This window comes from Pogona vitticeps, chromosome 3 (assembly GCF_051106095.1).
Source record: "Pogona vitticeps strain Pit_001003342236 chromosome 3, PviZW2.1, whole genome shotgun sequence".
Classification (NCBI taxonomy): Eukaryota; Metazoa; Chordata; class Lepidosauria; order Squamata; family Agamidae; genus Pogona; species Pogona vitticeps.
Window position 1 is genome coordinate 173,604,511 of NC_135785.1, and position 19,238 is coordinate 173,623,748.

Consider the following 19,238-nt stretch of genomic DNA (forward strand, 5'->3'; position numbering starts at 1 on the left):
GAAAGGTGGGGTAAAAATATTTCAAACAAACAAACAAACAAACAAACAAACAAACAAACAAACAAACAAACAAAGAAAGAAAGAAAGAAAGAAAGAAAGAAAGAAAGAAAGAAAGAAAGAAAGAAAGAAAGAAAGAAAGAAAGAAAGAAAGAAAGAAAGAAAGAAAGAAAGAAAGAAAGAAAGAAAGAAAGAAAGTTGTTCTCCTTGGCTCTAGCCTTACACTCTTTAACCATGACACTGCTCTGGATACATCTTTATAACCTCAATTTACAGATTAACGTAACATTCTTTATCCTTCAGATTCCATGCGTTTGCTGAGAGAACTGACTATGTAGACATGGTGGATCCTTCAGTAACTGATGAAGAGGAGAAACATTTACCTACCCAGAACTCAAGAAAACTGAAAGGAAATCTGCCTTTAGGTAAAACACAAAAGAATGCCAGTTTTGTTTGTTCGTGTTAAAATTTTCAATACATAATTTTTACTTGAAGAGAAATTGCAAAGGGATGAGCAGATGGAATACTTCCTTAAAAAGTCAAGAGTGGATGCTAAGTTATTCTAGAAAGGTGAGCTTCCAAATAGTTGAATGCTTTTCATCGGCCTGGACATTGCAGAGCTTGAGGTCTGTTTGATGGGGGTGGGGGTGGGGGACTGAAAAACATCCTAGTTAGGTGTTGAAAGCTGGCTGGATAGCTCTGCTGGTGGCTGGCAGTTTGACTCCCCATTGTTTGTGCCTCCTTGTTTTCTTTTATATGGTGCAGAGCAACATCCCTACATGTCTGTCTTCGGAGAGCAGAAAACAGAGGAGGGATGAAAGGTGGTTAACAGAGAAACAATAGGAAAGAAGGCGAGTCTCAGGAGTCTGAGACATGGAGAAAATAAACTCTGTAGTTAAGATAGTAGCAAGTATTTGTTTGTTTGTTTGTTTAATTTAAATATTTTTACCCCATCTTTTTCCTTAAAAGGACCCAAGGTGGCTTACAACAATTAAAATACAATATTTAAAACCTAAAAACAGTGAGTATATAAATATTAAAAAGGATTAAACATGTATTAAATTTAAAAATCTTTTAGCCTTTTGTTTCTGTCCATGGATTTTTCTTGGCAAAGAAACTGGAGTGGCTTGCCAGTTCCTGCTCCAGGTGGATCGTGTTTAGTCAGAACTCTCCACTGTGAGCTGTCCATCTTGGGTGTCCTTGCACGGCATAGCCCATAGCTTATCTGAATTACTCAAGCCCCTTTGCCACGCCAAGGCAGCAATCCGTGAAGGGAATTCCATTCTGAAGGAAATCAACCCTGAGTGCTCACTGGAAGGACAGATCCTAAAGCTGAGGCTCCAATACTTTGGCCATCTCATGAGAAGAGAAGGCTCTCTGGAAAAGACCCTGATGTTGGGAAAGTGTGAAGGCAAGAGGATTAGGGAATGACAGAGGATGAGATGGTTGGACAGTGTCATTGAAGCAACCAACATGAATTTAACCAAACTCTGGGAGGCAGTGGAAGACAGGAGGGCCTGGTGTGCTAGGGTCCATGGGGTCACGAAGAGTCAAACACGACTTAACGACTAAACAACAATATATTTTAAAATGGTCAATAAAACCAATAATAAAAACACATTTAAAAACACAGTAAAAAAGAACAACCCATTTAAAAAACCCTCTCAGTCTGCCAGTCACTATGGAAAGCCGTGCCTGAAGAGAAAGGTCTTTGCCTGATACAGAAGGACAGCAAAGATGAGGCCAGCTTAGCTTCTCATGGGAGGGAGTTCCAGAGTCTGGGAGCAGCAACAGAGAAGACCCTCTCCCATGTCTCCACCAAGTACACCTGTGACGAGTGGTAGGACCGAGAAAAAGCACCCCCCCCCCCCCGTTGATCTGAATTCCTGGATAGTCTTACAGAGGGAGAGGTGCTCTTTTAGATAGCTTGGGCCCAAACCGTTTAGGGCTGCATAGTTTAAACCAGCAGTTTGAATTATGCCCAGAAATGGATCGGCAGCCAGTGGAGCTGCTGTAACAGGGGCGTTATATGTTCCCTGTTACCAACCCCCATTAGCAGTCTGGCTGCAGCATTATGGACCCACTGAAGTTCCCGAACATTTTCCAAAGGCATCCCCACATGCCGTGTGTTACAGTAATCGAGCTGAGATGTAACTAGGGCAAGTGTTACCGTGGCCAGATCAGACCTCTCAAGAAATGGGCATGCTCCCCACTGACACCCAGTGTTAAAGAAGATGCTTGCAGAGTTGTATTTCCTCCCCCCCCCCGCCTCCCCCAACAGAAGTCTCATGAAATTCTGAGGAGCATTTTGGAAAAAGGACAGATCAGTGATCCAAGGAAGGAAGAAGTAAAGCCTGTTTTTCACAAGATATGAAAAGGGAAGAATGGGGGGGAGGGACTGCTTCGTGGAAGTGGGTTTTTAGTGAATCACATGTAAGGGTGTTGTGGGGTAGAGGAGGACTAGAGTTCCTCTCATCTCTGTCCAGTTTGGAGGGATAAGATTTGTCCCCATCTCAGCAATATTGAGACTGCATGAGAAGCAATAGAATAAAGTTGGGAGAAAAAGTTACCGTACTGATGTTTCTGGAAAAGCAGATAATCATGAGTGCTGATCCTTAAAAAAAGAGAAACAGGTTACCAGGGCGGGTTTGATTTTAATCAAATTGAGTTTAATCTGACAAATTGATTTAAATCATGATTCAAACCACAATTTAAATTTTAAAAAATCTGATTTTTTTGACCGTTTAAAATAAATGAAAATAGATTTTAAAAATTTAAATCATTATTTAAATCTATTTGATTTTTTAAAAGCAAATTGGTTTTTACCCGCTCTGCAGTAAGCCTTAGTTTGCGGTTTTTGCTGTACATAGTGAAACTGTTGTGACAAACAATGCCTGCCTCAATTCTGAAATGAAATTTAGAAGTGCTCTAATTTAATCTAGAAGGCAAGCAGAGCAGAAGACAGTATACGACCAGCCTATGCAATAATAATGTGATGGAGGACAGTTGTACACGGTGTTGAACACTCTTATTTTGTAGGAGGAAAATATTACTTTGTGTTATTTCAGAACCACTTTCAGTTTATTTGCACTGGACTCTGCCCCCCATTTCCTGTATTTTAGAGAACAGTGAAACAGTGGTTTTTCTATTTGAATTTTTTTAACTAAATTTAAGTATGAGAGAAAGTGAAAGTGGTGGTGGGAGCAAACAGAGCATGTGTTTCAGAACCATGCATTTTTGTTTATTGTGGCAGGTGTGTTCTAAAGCAGCATACAAATATCTCAGAAGAGTTTGGTAGTTTACAAAGGATAATCAGACAAATTGTATATTTTAATAGAAAAAGAATGAATTGCTGAGCAGGAGGGCAGCTTGTGACTGAGAAAGGGCAATATCACCCACTGACATTGTGGAATATGGTACACAACCCCATCCGCATCCTGATTTATGCGCTGCCCTTTGTTGGGAGGAAGGAAAAGAGAATGAAACACGACTCCCTATTGCAATGTACTGTTAGTTGGCAATTTGCAAATGTTGATTACCTAGGAGCAACTCAAACAACTGATCATACATGGTCATATGTGACAGAATTTGCTCCACTGATAAAATGAGTGTATCCGTGGCCTTGCCAGGACTGTGCCGCGGAGACAACTCTCCTGCCCCCCCATGTGCAGATGCATGCACGGCCCCTCCCACGCATGCACACCCCCTCCCATGCACGCACAGGCACCCCCCCTGCGCCCGCATGCTAAACTGGTCCGTGGAGGCAAAAAGGTTGGGGACCACTGCTCGAGAGGGCTTCAACTTCTTCATGACAGGAAGATTTTATTGCGTTTTTCCTCCTGCAGATGTTCCTGTGAAGAAGGGGCATGTCTTTGGGTAGCAGTTGGGGTGTCCCACTATAAGGGAAAACAGTTGGAGCTTTGAAATCCATGTGGGTGCATAGGACACATACAACACACTGGGTTCCCCTGCTCCACAAACTTCCAAATGCTTTGACAGGAGTTCAGATGGAAAGACAGAGCGAAGGCATTCAGCCTGCAAATAGGGAGGAGGGGGAATCCCAGTGTGTGTTTCTGTGTGTTTGTGTCCCAGCTGTTTTCCTTTGCGGGACATTTTCTGACATTATTTGAAATGTGTGCACACACACACACCCCGCATTGGGATTCCCCCACCCTCATAATTCACATCATGGAATAGGTCAATAACAGGATGATCATCAGTCACTACCTCCCCTCACTTTCCCAGCTCTAGTTTTCTCACACACAACCATTAAAGGATTGTAGAGGCTGGACCAGAGGAAGGAAGGGAAGAAAAGGGTGGCGGTGGCTGTGAGTTGGAATGCTACTCCCATCACAACAAGTATGAACGGTGAACTCTCATATCAATCTGTGTGAGCCCTTATTGTGGTTTCAGATACAATACATGCTATGAATCAAATTACAGCAAAGAGGAAATGTTCCGATTGAGCTCCCCAGTGTAGTCACAGCCTGAGTTACAGAACGGAGATGCAGAAGCATGAGACTGCACCCAGTCTCATCTGATTCTGGAAGCTAAGCAGGGCAGGGCCTGGTTAGTACAGTGGCACCTTATGAACTTGGAACGGTGTTCATACATCATAAAGCTCATAAGTCGAGGCAAGATTTCCCATAGGAATGGGAATGAGAACCATTCAATCTTATAGGATGTCATGGAGAGGAAACAAAGAGAGAGCCCCCACACTTGTGGAATCCCATCTCCAAGGGAGCTCTGCTTGTTTTCTTCTGGCCTTTTATATGGGGGCTAAATAATTTCGTCAAGTTGTTTATAAAATGATTAATCTTATTGCTTTATATATGTGTGTGTGTTTTTGCCATAACTGGATGGTACTTGTTTGTTACGTATATGCAGTTGTTTTGGTTTTTAATGCTTTCATTGCTAACTTGCCTTAAAAGGCAGTGTCAAAATGTTTTGTTTTTGGACTACAGTTCTCCAAATCCTGCAACCATCATTGCCACTCACCATGCTAGCCAGGGAATTCAGGAAGCTGTAGTCACCAGAAGAACCTTTTCCAGGATCTGAATCCTAGAAAGTAGACGTACTATTTTAAAATATATAAAACATGGACATTAAAAGACGTTGCAGTATTTCCCCATTTTCTTGGAAGGATTCCTTAGTCCATTACTCAAAGGTCATTTAGAACTGCGAAATTTCTAAGAAGGATGACTTTCTGATTCCTTTTTAATTAATTCTGATTCAGCAGCTATTTCATGGTTGTGCTTGTCTTTCACATAGCCTCACTGCAAAGTTACATTGTGAGAGGGAACCTTTCTTTTCCCTCTCCGTACACATCCTGTTTATATTTCAATAGATGGACTCGGAGCTGCTGCTCTTAAAATTATGCCAATGCCTTTCTTGAAGTGATTGACCTGCAGGGTGATTTTAATCAGCCCAGGAAGTGCTATAATCTCCTAAAAATTTCTGTGTAGGCTGCATGTAATTGCTTGTTCAGAACAGCATTTGCACATTTAAATGGGAACAGAATTATTCTTGGACATTTGCCTAGTGTTATCATAGGGATTATGGCATCATACTCAGACTGTTAGAAGGCTCCAGGGTGGTTTCTGATAGAGAGAGTCGTTTTAGCAACAGAAAACATACTGGCGTAATTGATCTGCTTTGTTTATTTCTAAGTCAGTTCACAAGGACTATACATTCTATACACCCTAATCCAAAACCTGCTGGGGAAACTTAAAGCACAAGGGCAGATGTGCGGTCATACTCTCCTCTTTGACAGGTAGGGCTGCATGCACCTGGTCATGCACTGGTTGCAAAATTGGGTGCATGACCTGCTGTGCGAAGGACAGCCTGTCAGAGAGATGAAAAAGTTCCACAACTGCCCTGATGTGTGTGTTCTTTTGCAACAGGATTAGAGCCTCAGGGAATTGGAATCCAGTCTTGGTCTGCTGAGTCTTTCTGGGCTTTACTCATCATATTCATTTGAACATATATTGGGGTGATGGGGTGAGTAACTGAAGTGAAGATGCTGGAATGAAAAAGGCTGATGCCACACTGCAGCATTACTTGGAATTAAGAGAGATAGCAGGGACATGGTGGCGCTGTGGGCTAAACTGCAGAAGCCTGTGCTGCAGGGTCAGAACACCAAGCAGTCGTAAGATCGAATCCACGCGACGGAGTGAGCTCCTGTTGCTTGTCCCAGCTCTTGCCAACCTAGCGGTTCGAAAGCATGCAAATGCAAGTAGATCAATAGGGACCAGGGAAGGTAACAGGGTTCCGTGTCTAAGTCGCACTGGTCATGTGACCACGGAAGATTGTCTTCGGACAAAACGCTGGCTCTATGGCTTGGAAACGGGGATGAGCACCGCCCCCTAGAGTCGAACACGACTGGACAAAAATTGTCAAGGGGAACCTTTACCTTTACCTTAAGAGAGATAGCAGTGGAAAGAGATTTGCAAGCTGACCACTTCTTGCCTGCTTGCTTCCCTGCCTCACTCCCCCAATAATACACAGGCTGGTTCTAGAGTAAGATAGGCAACCTAGGGACCTTTAGATGTTTTGGACTGCAACTCCTGTATCATTGCCCTGTTAGCGGGGGCATATCAGAGAAACAATCCAAAGCAGTTTACGGGTACCAGGTTGACTGTCTCTCCGTTTGCATTGTTGGAATAGTGTTGTCATGGTGTTGGTCTTGGAGATGCAGGGGGCTATGCAGAGCCAATTTAAATGCAATATACAGGTGGGCAGGTTAGAGGTAGATGTGTGCAGGACAAATTTATATTGAATGCACAATCCCAGGTCATATGCAAGGCATGTAGTATTTAAATTTTTTGTGTCATGTATGTGATTTCCATTTTGTACAGGTTGAGAGTTACTCCCCCACTCCTTTAACATGAGGGTAAAGTGCTTTTCAAAAGCCTCTTCCTGATTTTATCAGCATGAAAGGAGATTGCCTCTGCCCCGTGTACATGATCCGTAATACCTCCCTCTTCCCTCCAGTAGTCACAAACCAACACCCTTTCCTTCTCACCATTCCTCCTCCCAACTGTACATCTGGAAGCTACTTTGATGCTGCGGGTTCCTTGGCAGATATATTTTGTGCCAGAACCTCATCACAGGAACCCCGTGTGAAGTGCGGGCACACACTTTGAACAGCCTTGCAGAACTAGTTGTCTGCTAAGCTGAATGCCTCTCTTTGCTGCCTGCCTGGAGTTCCTAAAACCCCCAGTAGAACTAAGTTCGGGTGTTGGAGACCTTATAAACCACAGCTGATGTTTACTGTAGTACGTCTGTATGGACGGATCTTGGGGTGGAAAGAGGGCCATTCACTCAGTAATACGTTCCTTTCAGAAGATCCCCGGTTCCATTTCTGTCATCTTTAGAGAGGCAGGAAAGTTTGCTGTCTGAAACCCATGGAGAGCTGCTACGTAGACGGGCCAGTGTTCTGACTTAGATGAGGGGAACTTGCTGGGAGACTTTTCTGACAGGAACCGTCAGCTCTGTTGTTGACCTTGCCCTGCTCACATATGTATGGCAAGGAAGCGAGGTTCTTGACAAGTGCTGGTTTTGCCTCCATTTGCTACTGCCTCAAAGTGTCCCTTCCCATCCTCTTCAGAAAGGCCTTCAAGTGTATGCTTTTCTTTCCAATCCGTTTCGGCAAAAACCAGCCCAAATGTAACTGAACTGATGTCCACCAAGGATGTGCAGTAAAATGTAAGTCTAGTGTTGCACACGGCATGTTCTGCATCGTTTGGCGATTGAGCAGTTTATTATGTCAGCAGCGGAGAGGTTAAACCATTGTTTTGTATGCACAGTTTATTTTGAGCAGTGGTTTGGTGTGCTTATTGCTGGTGGGAATTTCCAGATGTCTTCTTTTTCTCACTCTACAGGTGGTTCTGTGCTGTATTTATCACATTTATTTCCGAGTTCTGATGACATTTAGCTTAGCTCATGGTTTTCCCCATCTTTCCCTATGTTTCAGCTCCATTGCTTCTTAGGCATCTGCGGGCTGGACTTATTTGCTTTTTGTTTTACAGTTGGATGCGTCTTTGGTAATCATTCTGCCAACATATGCTTAGGCAGGTGTCCTGTGGGTGTGATTTCCCCCCTCGCTTTCCTCAGAATCTTCTCATGTATCTTGTATCAATTTCCAATTGCCTGAGCGCTCCCTCTCTGATGAAGAAATTTCAAAAGTTACCGTACATGGTAACATGAAGGAGAACAATTCTTTCTTGGTCGCTAACCTTTCAATTGTTCATCTAGCCCTATAACACCTTCCAGTGAAGGAGTATGGAGGTTGTTGTTGTTGCTGCTTACTTACAACTAATTTCACATGGAAAACTGATGCTTCTGGAGTGTGTATCCTGGAGTACTTTTAAAGCCACAGTAGGAGTTTAGAGTAGGCTTGCTGGGAGCAGTGATCTTCTAACTGCCAGTGTAACACTAGATAGTAAATGTGTAAAATAACAATTACAATCTAAGGTCTGTGCAACCCCTCATTTGGCAGAGAAGGCTTAGGACTGTGGAATGGTAAAAACTTCTTCCCCCCCCCCCACTCCTAAGACATTTTTAAATTGCAAAATGGAGCTGAGCAGAAATTAAAAGTGAATAGTCAGAGCTGGATGTTAAGAAGGGAGGAAATTTGAGTGTGGAAAAGCCAGGACAGCTGTCATCATTTATTTCTATTCTGAAGGGATTCGGTAGAATCCCTTCTATTCTGAAGGGATTCGGTAGCAGAAAAGGGACTATTGGGTTCAGACACAGTAACCATCCTAAAGTGGGAGAAGGTGATGCATTCACACATGCCAAAAGAGTGGGGGGGGAGGCTAAAACCCGCTCCTCTTATAAAACCTCTAAGTTACAAAGGTCCAAAGGAAATATGTTTTTTCCCTTTTTGTCTTTGAGCCTGATCACACAGACCATTTGAATTGTTACCTTTTCCTCCTTTTTTATATTGATATTGTGACAAACCCAGACCTACTGGGATATGTCACACAGTTACACTAAGCTGCCACCAACCATTCCCTTTAAGAAGTCACACAGACCAGGGATGGATTTTTAAACAATAAAAAGAATAAGGTTTATTTTAAATACAAACAGGGTAAATAAAACAATCAGGTGAATAAAATAAAGTAACGTGGCTTATTCTCACACACACAAGCATACAGTTTGGTTCACCTAGAACCTTTAACTTAAAGCACAGACCCTGAACCCATCAGTTCTGGCTAACCCACAGACACCTGAACTTATCAGGTTGGTACTCTGACACACAGTAGTACCCTGTCAGACACCCAGACTCCCACAACAGCTTCTTCTTCCCCAGCTGCTGCTTCGTCCCAACCCAGTGTCTCACAGTCTGTCTCAGCATCTACTCTTCACCACACAGGCATCACATATTTATACAGTACAGCCCCTCCTCCTGATGTCCCGCCTTCCACTCCCCATAGGATGGAACTTTCCCTCCAAACCCATGACAGACAGGTAACATCAGTGCTGTATGTAACACCTCCCCTCTTTAAAAGTTGTTTTGTAGGGGGAAAGCTAAAAGTGCTTTTCACCAAAAAACAACCTGTATAAAATACACAACAACAGTTATACATACCATATAATACTTACTCATACTTACATCCTAAGTTAAACATTACAATTAAGCATTTAAACATTTACCATATACCTTACATTAATTTACCTTTATTCATACAAACCAATTCAAAACCAGGTACATTTAACCTTTTTTGTTCACCATTATATACACATAGAGTCCATGTTTCTTTCGCCGTCTTCATTCTTCAGGTCTTCTCGATAAGGCGTCAGCAACACAGTTCACTGACCCTCTGACCACCTTCACTTCAAAGTCATAGTCCTGTAAGTTCAAAGCCCACCTCATAAGTTTGCTATTGTGGGTTTTCATTGTCTTTAACCATTGCAATGGTGAATGGTCAGTACACAGAATAAAATGTCTTCCCCAGATGTAAGGCTTGGCCTTCTGGATCGCGTAGACTATGGCCAAACACTCCTTCTCCACGGTTGCCAAATGTCTCTCACCTTTTTGAAGTTTCCTACTCAGGTAGGACACTGGATGCTGGTCACCATTCTCATCCTCCTGGCACAGAACTGCTCCTACCCCGCTGTTAGACGCATCAGTGTAGATGATGAACTCCCGGTCGAAGTCTGGAGCACGCAGGACTGGATAGTTGATGAGCGCCTCCTTCAACCTCTGGAACGCCGCCTCACAGTCGCTGGTCCACGGGATGCGGTCATCAGCCGTCTTCCTCATCAGATCGGTCAGCGGAGCCGCAATCTCGCTAAACCTCGGGATGAACTTTCTGTAGTAGCCCACCAACCCAAGAAATGATTTGACTTTTTTCTTGGTGTTGGGTCTGGGCCAATCACGAACAGCTTCTATTTTGGCCTCCAGGGGTTTTATCACTCCTCCCCCTACCTTGTGACCCAAGTATTTTCTTTCTGGGATACCCAGCTGCAGTTTGCTCTCTCTGCAGAGCCTAGGCCAAAGCACTTCCTCCCCTGGGTTAAAGCGCCTCTCCCTGCCTTCCTGGTCATCCCAAGCTTTCTTTCTGACCTTTTGAGCTGGCAGGGTCTCTGCTGCTAGCTCTAGGTTTCTCCTTAGGTCATTCATCAAGGTGTCTATGTAAGTCACAACGTCTTGTGGGTCACCCTGGGCGATCTGCCCCCAACCCTGCTCGATCAAATCAAGGGGCCCCTTCACCCCTTTCCCAAATAAAAGTTCAAATGGACTGAACCCGGTACTGGCTTGTGGCACTGATCGATAAGCAACCAAAAGGGATTGCAGCTTCTGGTCCCAATTGTTTGGATTCTCTGCCAAGAAAGCCCTAATCATGCGCATTAGAGTCCCATTGAACTTCTCAGTTACCCCATCACTTTCAGGATGATAGGCAGTGGCTTCCCTGAGCTTAATTCCACAGATTTGCCATAAGCGTTTCATGAGCTTTGACGTGAACGATGTGCCCAAATCTGTGATTATCTCTGAGGCAAATCCCATCCTGGACATGTACCCCACCAAAGCATCGGCCACTGTGTTAGTTTCGATGTTTGTCAAGGGTATGGCTTCAGGATACCTTGTGGCATGGTCCACAATTGTTAGAATGAACCTATTCCCCCTCTTTGTGGCCTTGGGCAAAGGTCCCACAATATCCACCCCTATGCATTTGAACGGAGTGTCAACCACAGGCAAAGGGCACAACTTTGCTTTGGTCCTGTCGCGGTTATTCCCCTGCCTTTGACACACATCACATTGTTTACAGAACTCCCTGATCTGCTTCCCTATGTCAGGCCAGTAGAAATTCTGTGTGATTCTCTGCTGTGTTTTGTTTACTCCTAAGTGTGCAGCAAACATGTCAGAGTGCCCCCTTTGTAAGATCATGGGGCGATACTTTTCAGGTACCACCAGCTGACTTCTGGTCCCATCTCCCCCTTTTGAGATATTCCTCAGGGTTTCTCTATATAAAATCCCCTTTTTCTCCAGGAATCTCACTGGGGTTTCAGGTGTTAGCTGGGCGTCAGTCACCTGTTCAAAACACTTTTGGAGAGTGGCGTCTGCCTTTTGCTCCTGTCCAAATCTGCTGTCTGTGGTTAAGGTTTCCACCACAGCTTCTGAACTCCCCTCTGCTACCGTCTCTGGCTCATCATTACCCCCCTGAACTGTCCCCGTGGTGGCTTGTGAGCGTGTAATCACTAGCACCCGTTTCACATGTTCAGCCAGGTCATTTCCCACGAGCACGGCTGCTGGCAGAGTCGATGAAATCGCTATCCGCCAATCTCCCCTCCAGCCTTGAAAGTTGACAGGTACCTCTGCTACTGGCAGAGAGATTACCTGCCCCTCAATCCCTGCCACCTTCATGCTCTCATTTGGGATTATAAACTCCCTGGGAATAACATCTGGATGGCACAGGGTTACCTGGGAACAAGTGTCCCGCAGCCCCCTATACTGACGGTCAAGTATTCCTACGTCCACCCCTGCTGTCTCAAACAACTGAGAATCTGTTTTTATCAGCAAGCAGCGCTTCACCTCCATAAGAGGACCATTTTCCTCAGCCTGATCAGCAGAGGTAGCTGTTCCAGACTGAGTAGTCATGGCAACAGGCTCCCTCTGTGACAATGAGCTTTGCTCTTTCTGGACACAGAACACAGCTTTTGGCTTGGTCCCACTAGAATTCTGAGGCACCATTCCTTTTAGCTGCTTTAATTTCTCACACTCTGAGATTAGATGACCCTTTCCCTGACAGAAATAACATTTTCTGGTGTATTTTGATTCTCTTTCATCTTGTTTTGGTTTTCCCTCCAAAATCTGAGGTCTTAGTTTCATGTCTGAGGGCTTCCCTTCACCATGGGCCCCTCCCCCTTGCTGGCTTTTCCCTTTTATTCTCAAATCCAGCTCCTTTTGCTTGGCCTCAAACTCAGCCCTGATCTGTAAAATTTCTTCCTCAGCCCTAGCTTTTATCTCTTTTACTTTTTCTTCAGTCTTATCTCTGATTTCTTTTAATTTAATGTCTTTTTGCTGAGTATATTTTTCAAGATCTTGCTCACTTTGTCTGACCTGAGCCTCATACTTTTCCTTCTTTGACATTTCTTCCCCTGATAAATTGTTAATAAACTTATTTAGGAACTTCAATTCCAATTGTACCAGTCTAATTTGGTGTTTCAGTTCCATCTCTTTTATCCTCATGGCCATTCCCCTTTTCTTGGCATCTGCCTCTGCCTGACAGATTTCAGCTCTTTCTTTTCTTCTGATTTCCATTTCCCTCACCCTCAGTTCATGCTGTTGGGCTAGGAGTATTTTTCTGAGTTCTGGGTTCTGCTCTCCTGTGCTATCACCTTGCACTGAGCCAAATTCCTCCTCAGAACCTTGGTCAATTTGGGGGTCTTTCACTTCACTCATTTCGGCCATCTGGCTTCGAGTCAAGGGCATAATCCCCCCCCTCAGAACAGGCTGCTTTAAAAAGTCAAACCTCAAAATAAAACGACCACTTTTTTCCTTCTTGCCTCAGAACCAGCTCTCCTAGAGATTGCTGCTGTTCTTCAGCACTAAATTTGCAACAGTATCGAGTCAGAGCCTACCCCCCTCTGCTGGGCCTCTCAGCTGGCAAGCTAGCTCACTGTTGCTACGCAGTTTTGCCTCAGCGTTTTCCCGCCAAAATCAGGCTGCCTCAGAGCACCTTAATCTAAGTCTCCCCAGTTGGCACGTTCTTCTACTAGTGCACCTCCCCGTGAGGTACACCTAGAAGATTACCTACGCGCCTCAGACTGTCCCTGACTAGACCCCCCTTGCTCTGGGCACACTTGCCAAGGCTTTGCTGGACCGCTGGACAACTGGACCAGTCGTATCCCACACGCTGGACACCAATCAATGTGACAAACCCAGACCTACTGGGATATGTCACACAGTTACACTAAGCTGCCACCAACCATTCCCTTTAAGAAGTCACACAGACCAGGGATGGATTTTTAAACAATAAAAAGAATAAGGTTTATTTTAAATACAAACAGGGTAAATAAAACAATCAGGTGAATAAAATAAAGTAACGTGGCTTATTCTCACACACACAAGCATACAGTTTGGTTCACCTAGAACCTTTAACTTAAAGCACAGACCCTGAACCCATCAGTTCTGGCTAACCCACAGACACCTGAACTTATCAGGTTGGTACTCTGACACACAGTAGTACCCTGTCAGACACCCAGACTCCCACAACAGCTTCTTCTTCCCCAGCTGCTGCTTCGTCCCAACCCAGTGTCTCACAGTCTGTCTCAGCATCTACTCTTCACCACACAGGCATCACATATTTATACAGTACAGCCCCTCCTCCTGATGTCCCGCCTTCCACTCCCCATAGGATGGAACTTTCCCTCCAAACCCATGACAGACAGGTAACATCAGTGCTGTATGTAACAGATATGTTTGTATATGTAGTCATATAGTATATATACTGCTGGACCTGTTCACATGGCTGTCAGTTCAGTTGGCATATTTCTTGCTATTTGTATCACTTTTGTAGGCTACACATGCCATCTCATATAGATCATTTCATTTCTTATCCTGTTTCTAGGTCCTCCCTGCCCTAAAATTTTCTTTTTTCTAATAATTTGTAAGTATATCACTATTTTCCTGTCACTTCCAGCTGTTAGGTGATGCATATCCTGGTGGTATATGTCACCTGGAGCCCTTCCTTCCTTACCTTTAAAATGTTCACTTCCCAGTTCCTTTTTCCATTTTTCTTCCCTCTTTCCTTTTCTCCTCCTCCCCCTTTCCCTTCCTTCCTTTACTCATTTTGTACCCTTTTCCTTATTTTCATGCATATCTCTTCCTCTCAGTTCTTGACTTTTATTTTTCTTTTCCTCTTTTAACAGTGTCAGGAGGAGGAAGTGGGTTTTAAATGACTTGCAAAGTATTGTGAAGAGCAGGTTTTTTTTAAAAAAAGAGAGATTAATGCAACACCCATTTTTCTCTCTCTCCAAACAATTTCAAGCAAGAAATAGCCCTTTCTTTGCTCAAGACCTCTTTCTCCTTTCCTTCCTTAAATTTGCAAGGCGGGTGGGGGAACAGGCTGTCTCCTTTTGAACAATATATCTGTGTTGCTGATGCTGCTGCAAAAACTTTCCATGGATAGTAAGTGATTTATTGATAAGGATTAATTTTTTTAAAGGGTAGAAGTGCAGTGGCCATGTAGCTGCCATGGTGTTAAAAAAACACATGTTCTCAAAGTAAATAAATCAAGAACAATGTTCACATGCATTGAAATGATAAGGATTGACGCAATACAAGGATTGGTACATTTTAAAACAACCATGCCAGTGAGGTGGGAAAAACCAATTGGCTAGCCACATGAATCGATGTTACCCATGTGTCATGTCAACTGATATTTATAAAACAATTTAAATAACAGCAGAATGAATGTAACTGGAGTTCTTTTGGCAAGTATGATGAAGCCAACTCTCTCTTTGTCCCTTCTCTCTCTCTCTCTCTCTCTCTCTCTCTCTCTCTCTCTCTCTCTCTCTCTCTCTCTCTCTCTCTCTCTCAGAGAGTTAAAGCTCTAATATACACGCTGTAGTTTTCAGAGATCCTGCAGTGGGTAGTCACAGGAAGAGCCAGTTCTGGGCATTTTAACAGCCATGGGTTGAGTTTGGTTTAGTTCAGTGTGGGAAATTAGAACTGACATTTGTGTGACTGCACCCTCAGGCAAAAATGTAGCAAGCATTCTGCTTGTAAAGCACACCCTTAAGCATCCTTCTGAGGAAATGTGCTTCTGAGAAAATACACTTGGACTGGAAAGCCCATGAGTTGGTAGGTGTTCTTCCAAAACCAGGATAACAAACATTGTGGGTTTCCACCTCTTCTTGGAAGTAAGGTGGTGGCATATGCATGTTCAGTAGTTTGATATCCAATATGTCAGAAGCTTGCTGTTTCTGCCTTGGTTCACATTGCTGGCTAGATGGCCTGGTGTGATTAAGCTTGTTGATGGATGAAGCACAATGTAAGATTATTAGTAACATTACAGCTGACTATTTTCAGTCATATTATCTGTTTCCAAATAATAAATGGCTTATTTTAAATACTTGTTGAGGGACAGCCATAATGTCCATCAATGGCATAGTCTTTATCAACTCACTTCAGCAAGTGTACACTCTTAGCCAAAAGACTGAGAAAGAATGAAGTAACTTTAGTTAGTTGTTGTGGGATTTTTGGGCTGTTTAGCTGTGTTCTGGAGGTTTATTTTCCTAACATTTCACTAGTCTCTGTGGCTGGCATCTTCAGAGAACAGGAGCTAGAACTCTATCTGTGTTCTTGTGCAGTATGTGGGATTGTTGAGTATTTGTAGCTGTGGGATCAGGTTTTTGTTCTTTTCAGGAGATTGGGTGTTTCCTGTGATCAGTGTGTTTTTGTTATGGGTGTATTGTTGTGATAAGGGGGAGAGATGACCTGTCACTGTGATTGATGGGTGTCATTAGCTAGTCTTCTGTGTGCAGTGCTCATCTGATCCCACAGCTACAAATACTCAAAAATCCCACACACTACATCAGAACACAGAGTTCTAGCTCCTGTCCTCTGAAGATGCCGACGACAGAGACACAGGTTATCTCATGCCACTAGCCATGCTGGCTACAGCTGAGAGGAATTAGAGTCCCAACAGCATTTGGTTGGGTATTAGGTTTGCAAGTGTTTAGCTGGGTAATGAGCTCATCAATCCTAAAGGAGGTAAGTGAAGTGGCTGATGATTAACCATTTCCAAAGCACTACCAGATCACATTGATCACAGGGTGGTATGTTCCAGAGAGGTATTTGATTAGTCTTCCCTTAGTAGTTTCATTGTGGAAGAAATTATGCATATTGTCTTAGACTGTTATAGGGAATGGACCCATTCCTGAAACCCCACAAAGGCAAAGAGGGCGTTTAGATTGAGGTTGTCATTGACCTACACTTGGAAATCCATGAGCAGGTGCTGTTCCCACCAGAAACTCCACTGGCTATAGATTTATACCCATAGAGCTTTCCCTTTGTATTCTGTGGGGCACTACACAAGATTTTCCTCCCTGCCCTCACATGAGAGCTCTTCTTCACTGGCTGAAGGGACTTCTGTTCCACCCTACCCTCCTTCAAACAGGCACATCTGTTTTGCTGTTGTTTTGGAGAAGTCAGAATCAGGGAGTTGTTGTCCACAACAATAACTATCCAAAATCAGATTAGAGTTGCTTCCTGTGGATGTTGCTTTGACACTGTGGAGGTGACAGATAAACTGAAGTGCTTATCTGACCCCTTCAGCAGCAGGTGTGCTGTTCATGGCTTTTACAATTCCTTGAAAAACTATTACTTTTTTATTTCTAAAACTCATTTTACTTTATACTTCCTCCAGAAGATTAAAGTGAGTATAGATCTCTCTGTCCAAAAATTATATGAAGCCAACTCCATTAGGAAATCATAATACAGAACATTTTTGCAATATATTTTTAGGGTACTACTAAAGCTCCAGTAATCCCAAAATGGTGTTATTTGGGAGCCATTTGATGAGAATTTTTTTTCTCATTCCAGAGGTGAAAGCTGAAATTATGGTGTTTAAAGCAAGTTTTTTTTTAAAGGGCAAAAATACATTACATTTTCATATACTTCAGCGTTTAAAATGCTTTACCCACAGATTCTTAATACAGTGCAGTAAATGAAATAATTACATGGGCTTAGCCGGTCAGCTCACAATGGATATCTTCTCATTTCCTCTGTTTTAGTATTTGTGGGTTAGATGTTCACTGATTCTAATTTGGAGGTTTCCTTTTATTATCACACCTCCTTTTAAACTCATGGGCTTAGCATGGCCATAAAAGGAGGGAATAAAAAACAAGACAGGTTTGCCATACCTCAGATAATTCCTTAGAAGGGAAAGTTTCAGCAGGTGGAAGCAACACCTGCTGAAATTTTTTCCTCCACACAACAGTTAAAAGATAGAGGAACCAGGATAAGCCGAGAAACTATGAGGACTTTGGTTCATTAAGACAAAAACAGAGTGTGGGTACCTGCTCCCTGGTCACCCTGGCTTATAATGGAATACATAAACAAACCAGGTTTAGTCTGCAAGTCATATCCAGCCCACCCCAACTAGTCAGAGGAATAAACCATAGAACACATCTTAGATGCTTGGCTTGGCTTGGCTTGTTAAGTTAAATAGTTACTAGCTTGCTTTTCTCCTTATATAAAAGGAAAAAAAAGTCCCAGGAGGTGGCAGTATACAATAACACATTACAATGGTACAATAACAGGACAGCCACAGAGATTGTTAAGTGGCGTCATTGTTTCTAGTAGAACTGTACTGGAGTCTATGCAAAATACTGTTGAAAAATGTGTGCAAAAATTGTTTGAGATGCATCCTTCTTTAAATTATGGTTGGAGCCCTTTCCTATCAGATTTATGGCACATGGCTCTTTTGCTGCATGGGAAAGGGGGTGGGAAGGGAATGCTTAAAAGTTGTTCACAGCAACTGTGGAGTTACTGCAGGGAGGCATGTACATGTTTTATATTCTAGAGGGGTTGCTGCACTGGTTGGTTGCTGCAGAACCTATAAGGAGCCTGGTGGCAGCACAAAGACAATCAGATTTGCTATGAAATATGGGTCTGCGGTGGATGGTTCACTCTTCATACGCTACTGACTGCAAGCCTCCTTAGGGACAGTATGTACTTCTGCCTGCTCTCTGTGTGCAGACACCGTGTGCTTCTCTGTAGAATGCCTGTTGATGAGGCCTCAGCGATCCAGTCTCTTTTCCTTGTGACAACATCTCTAGGTGCAAATAGGAATGAGTGGCAATTCTTCACTTATGTAAAAAAGAACGAAGGTACATTTAAGAGACTCATTGGAAGAAAGAGGGTCTAAGCATGTTCTTTCTTTCTGATAGTCCTAGTCCCTAAAAACAATTTGTGTTTTTAACTGGTGCACTTTTCTTACTCTACTCACAACCTTGCAAGTTAGATTGAAAAAGTAAAGTAATGAATGTCACTTACAATTCCGCAGCCCCTGATTTAGCTAGTTGCCGTTGTAGTTAATTAAAAATAAATAAATCTTGGTTTCCTGTTTCTCCAAAGCAGTTACATTTGCTTTTAGTTACTTTTCAAAAGTAACTAAAATTACTTTTGTGCTGGCAGAAATCGCCATGCTACAATTATATTCTGTGCTGGCAGAAATCGCCGTGCTACAATTATACTACAAGCTATTTTTGTGAAACAAAACACATGCCTTTCCTGTCCACTTAATTGTTGGTTCATTACTCTGAACAAGCCATGAGGTAGAAGCAGAAGGTATAGCATGAATCCAGACATTTATAATGACAACAGTAACAGAAAGCTACAATTATATGATAAAAGGATGTGGCTTCTCACTGGGTTATAGCTGTAATGTAATGTCATTCTGGAGAAGAGAAATTAACTCTAAGTAACTAGTTATGTACTACTAGTTACTCCTAGCTCTGATTTTACCTCAGCATGTCACTCTTTTAGTTTATGCTTTTTGTCAGAGCATGGTGGTCGGTGGAACATCTGTAAGTGGAAGAACTTGTTCATTCACAGAAGAGAAAGCAATACAGTGGAGGTTCCTGCCATAGGAAGCGGTGGAGGAGGTGGCATTTTTATTGCTGTTTCCCCCTTCAACCCATATCACATCTTACATTAGACGATTCCTCAGTGCCACAGAGCCTGTTTTCATGGATAAAATGGGCTGCTGGGAAAATTCATATTT

General features: G+C 43.1%; 1 protein-coding gene across 5 annotated transcripts in view; it reads left to right on the forward strand.

Moving 5' to 3' along the window:
• Positions 1-19,238, forward strand: part of VWA3B (von Willebrand factor A domain containing 3B) — an 81,951-nt gene that overhangs the window by 20,524 nt on the left and 42,189 nt on the right. For all 5 annotated transcript variants that reach the window (XM_072994449.2, XM_072994450.2, XM_072994453.2 and 2 more), the window contains one exon: positions 301-422. In XM_072994449.2, coding sequence (XP_072850550.2) covers positions 301-422 — 122 coding nt within the window. The remainder of the gene's footprint in view (positions 1-300; positions 423-19,238) is intronic.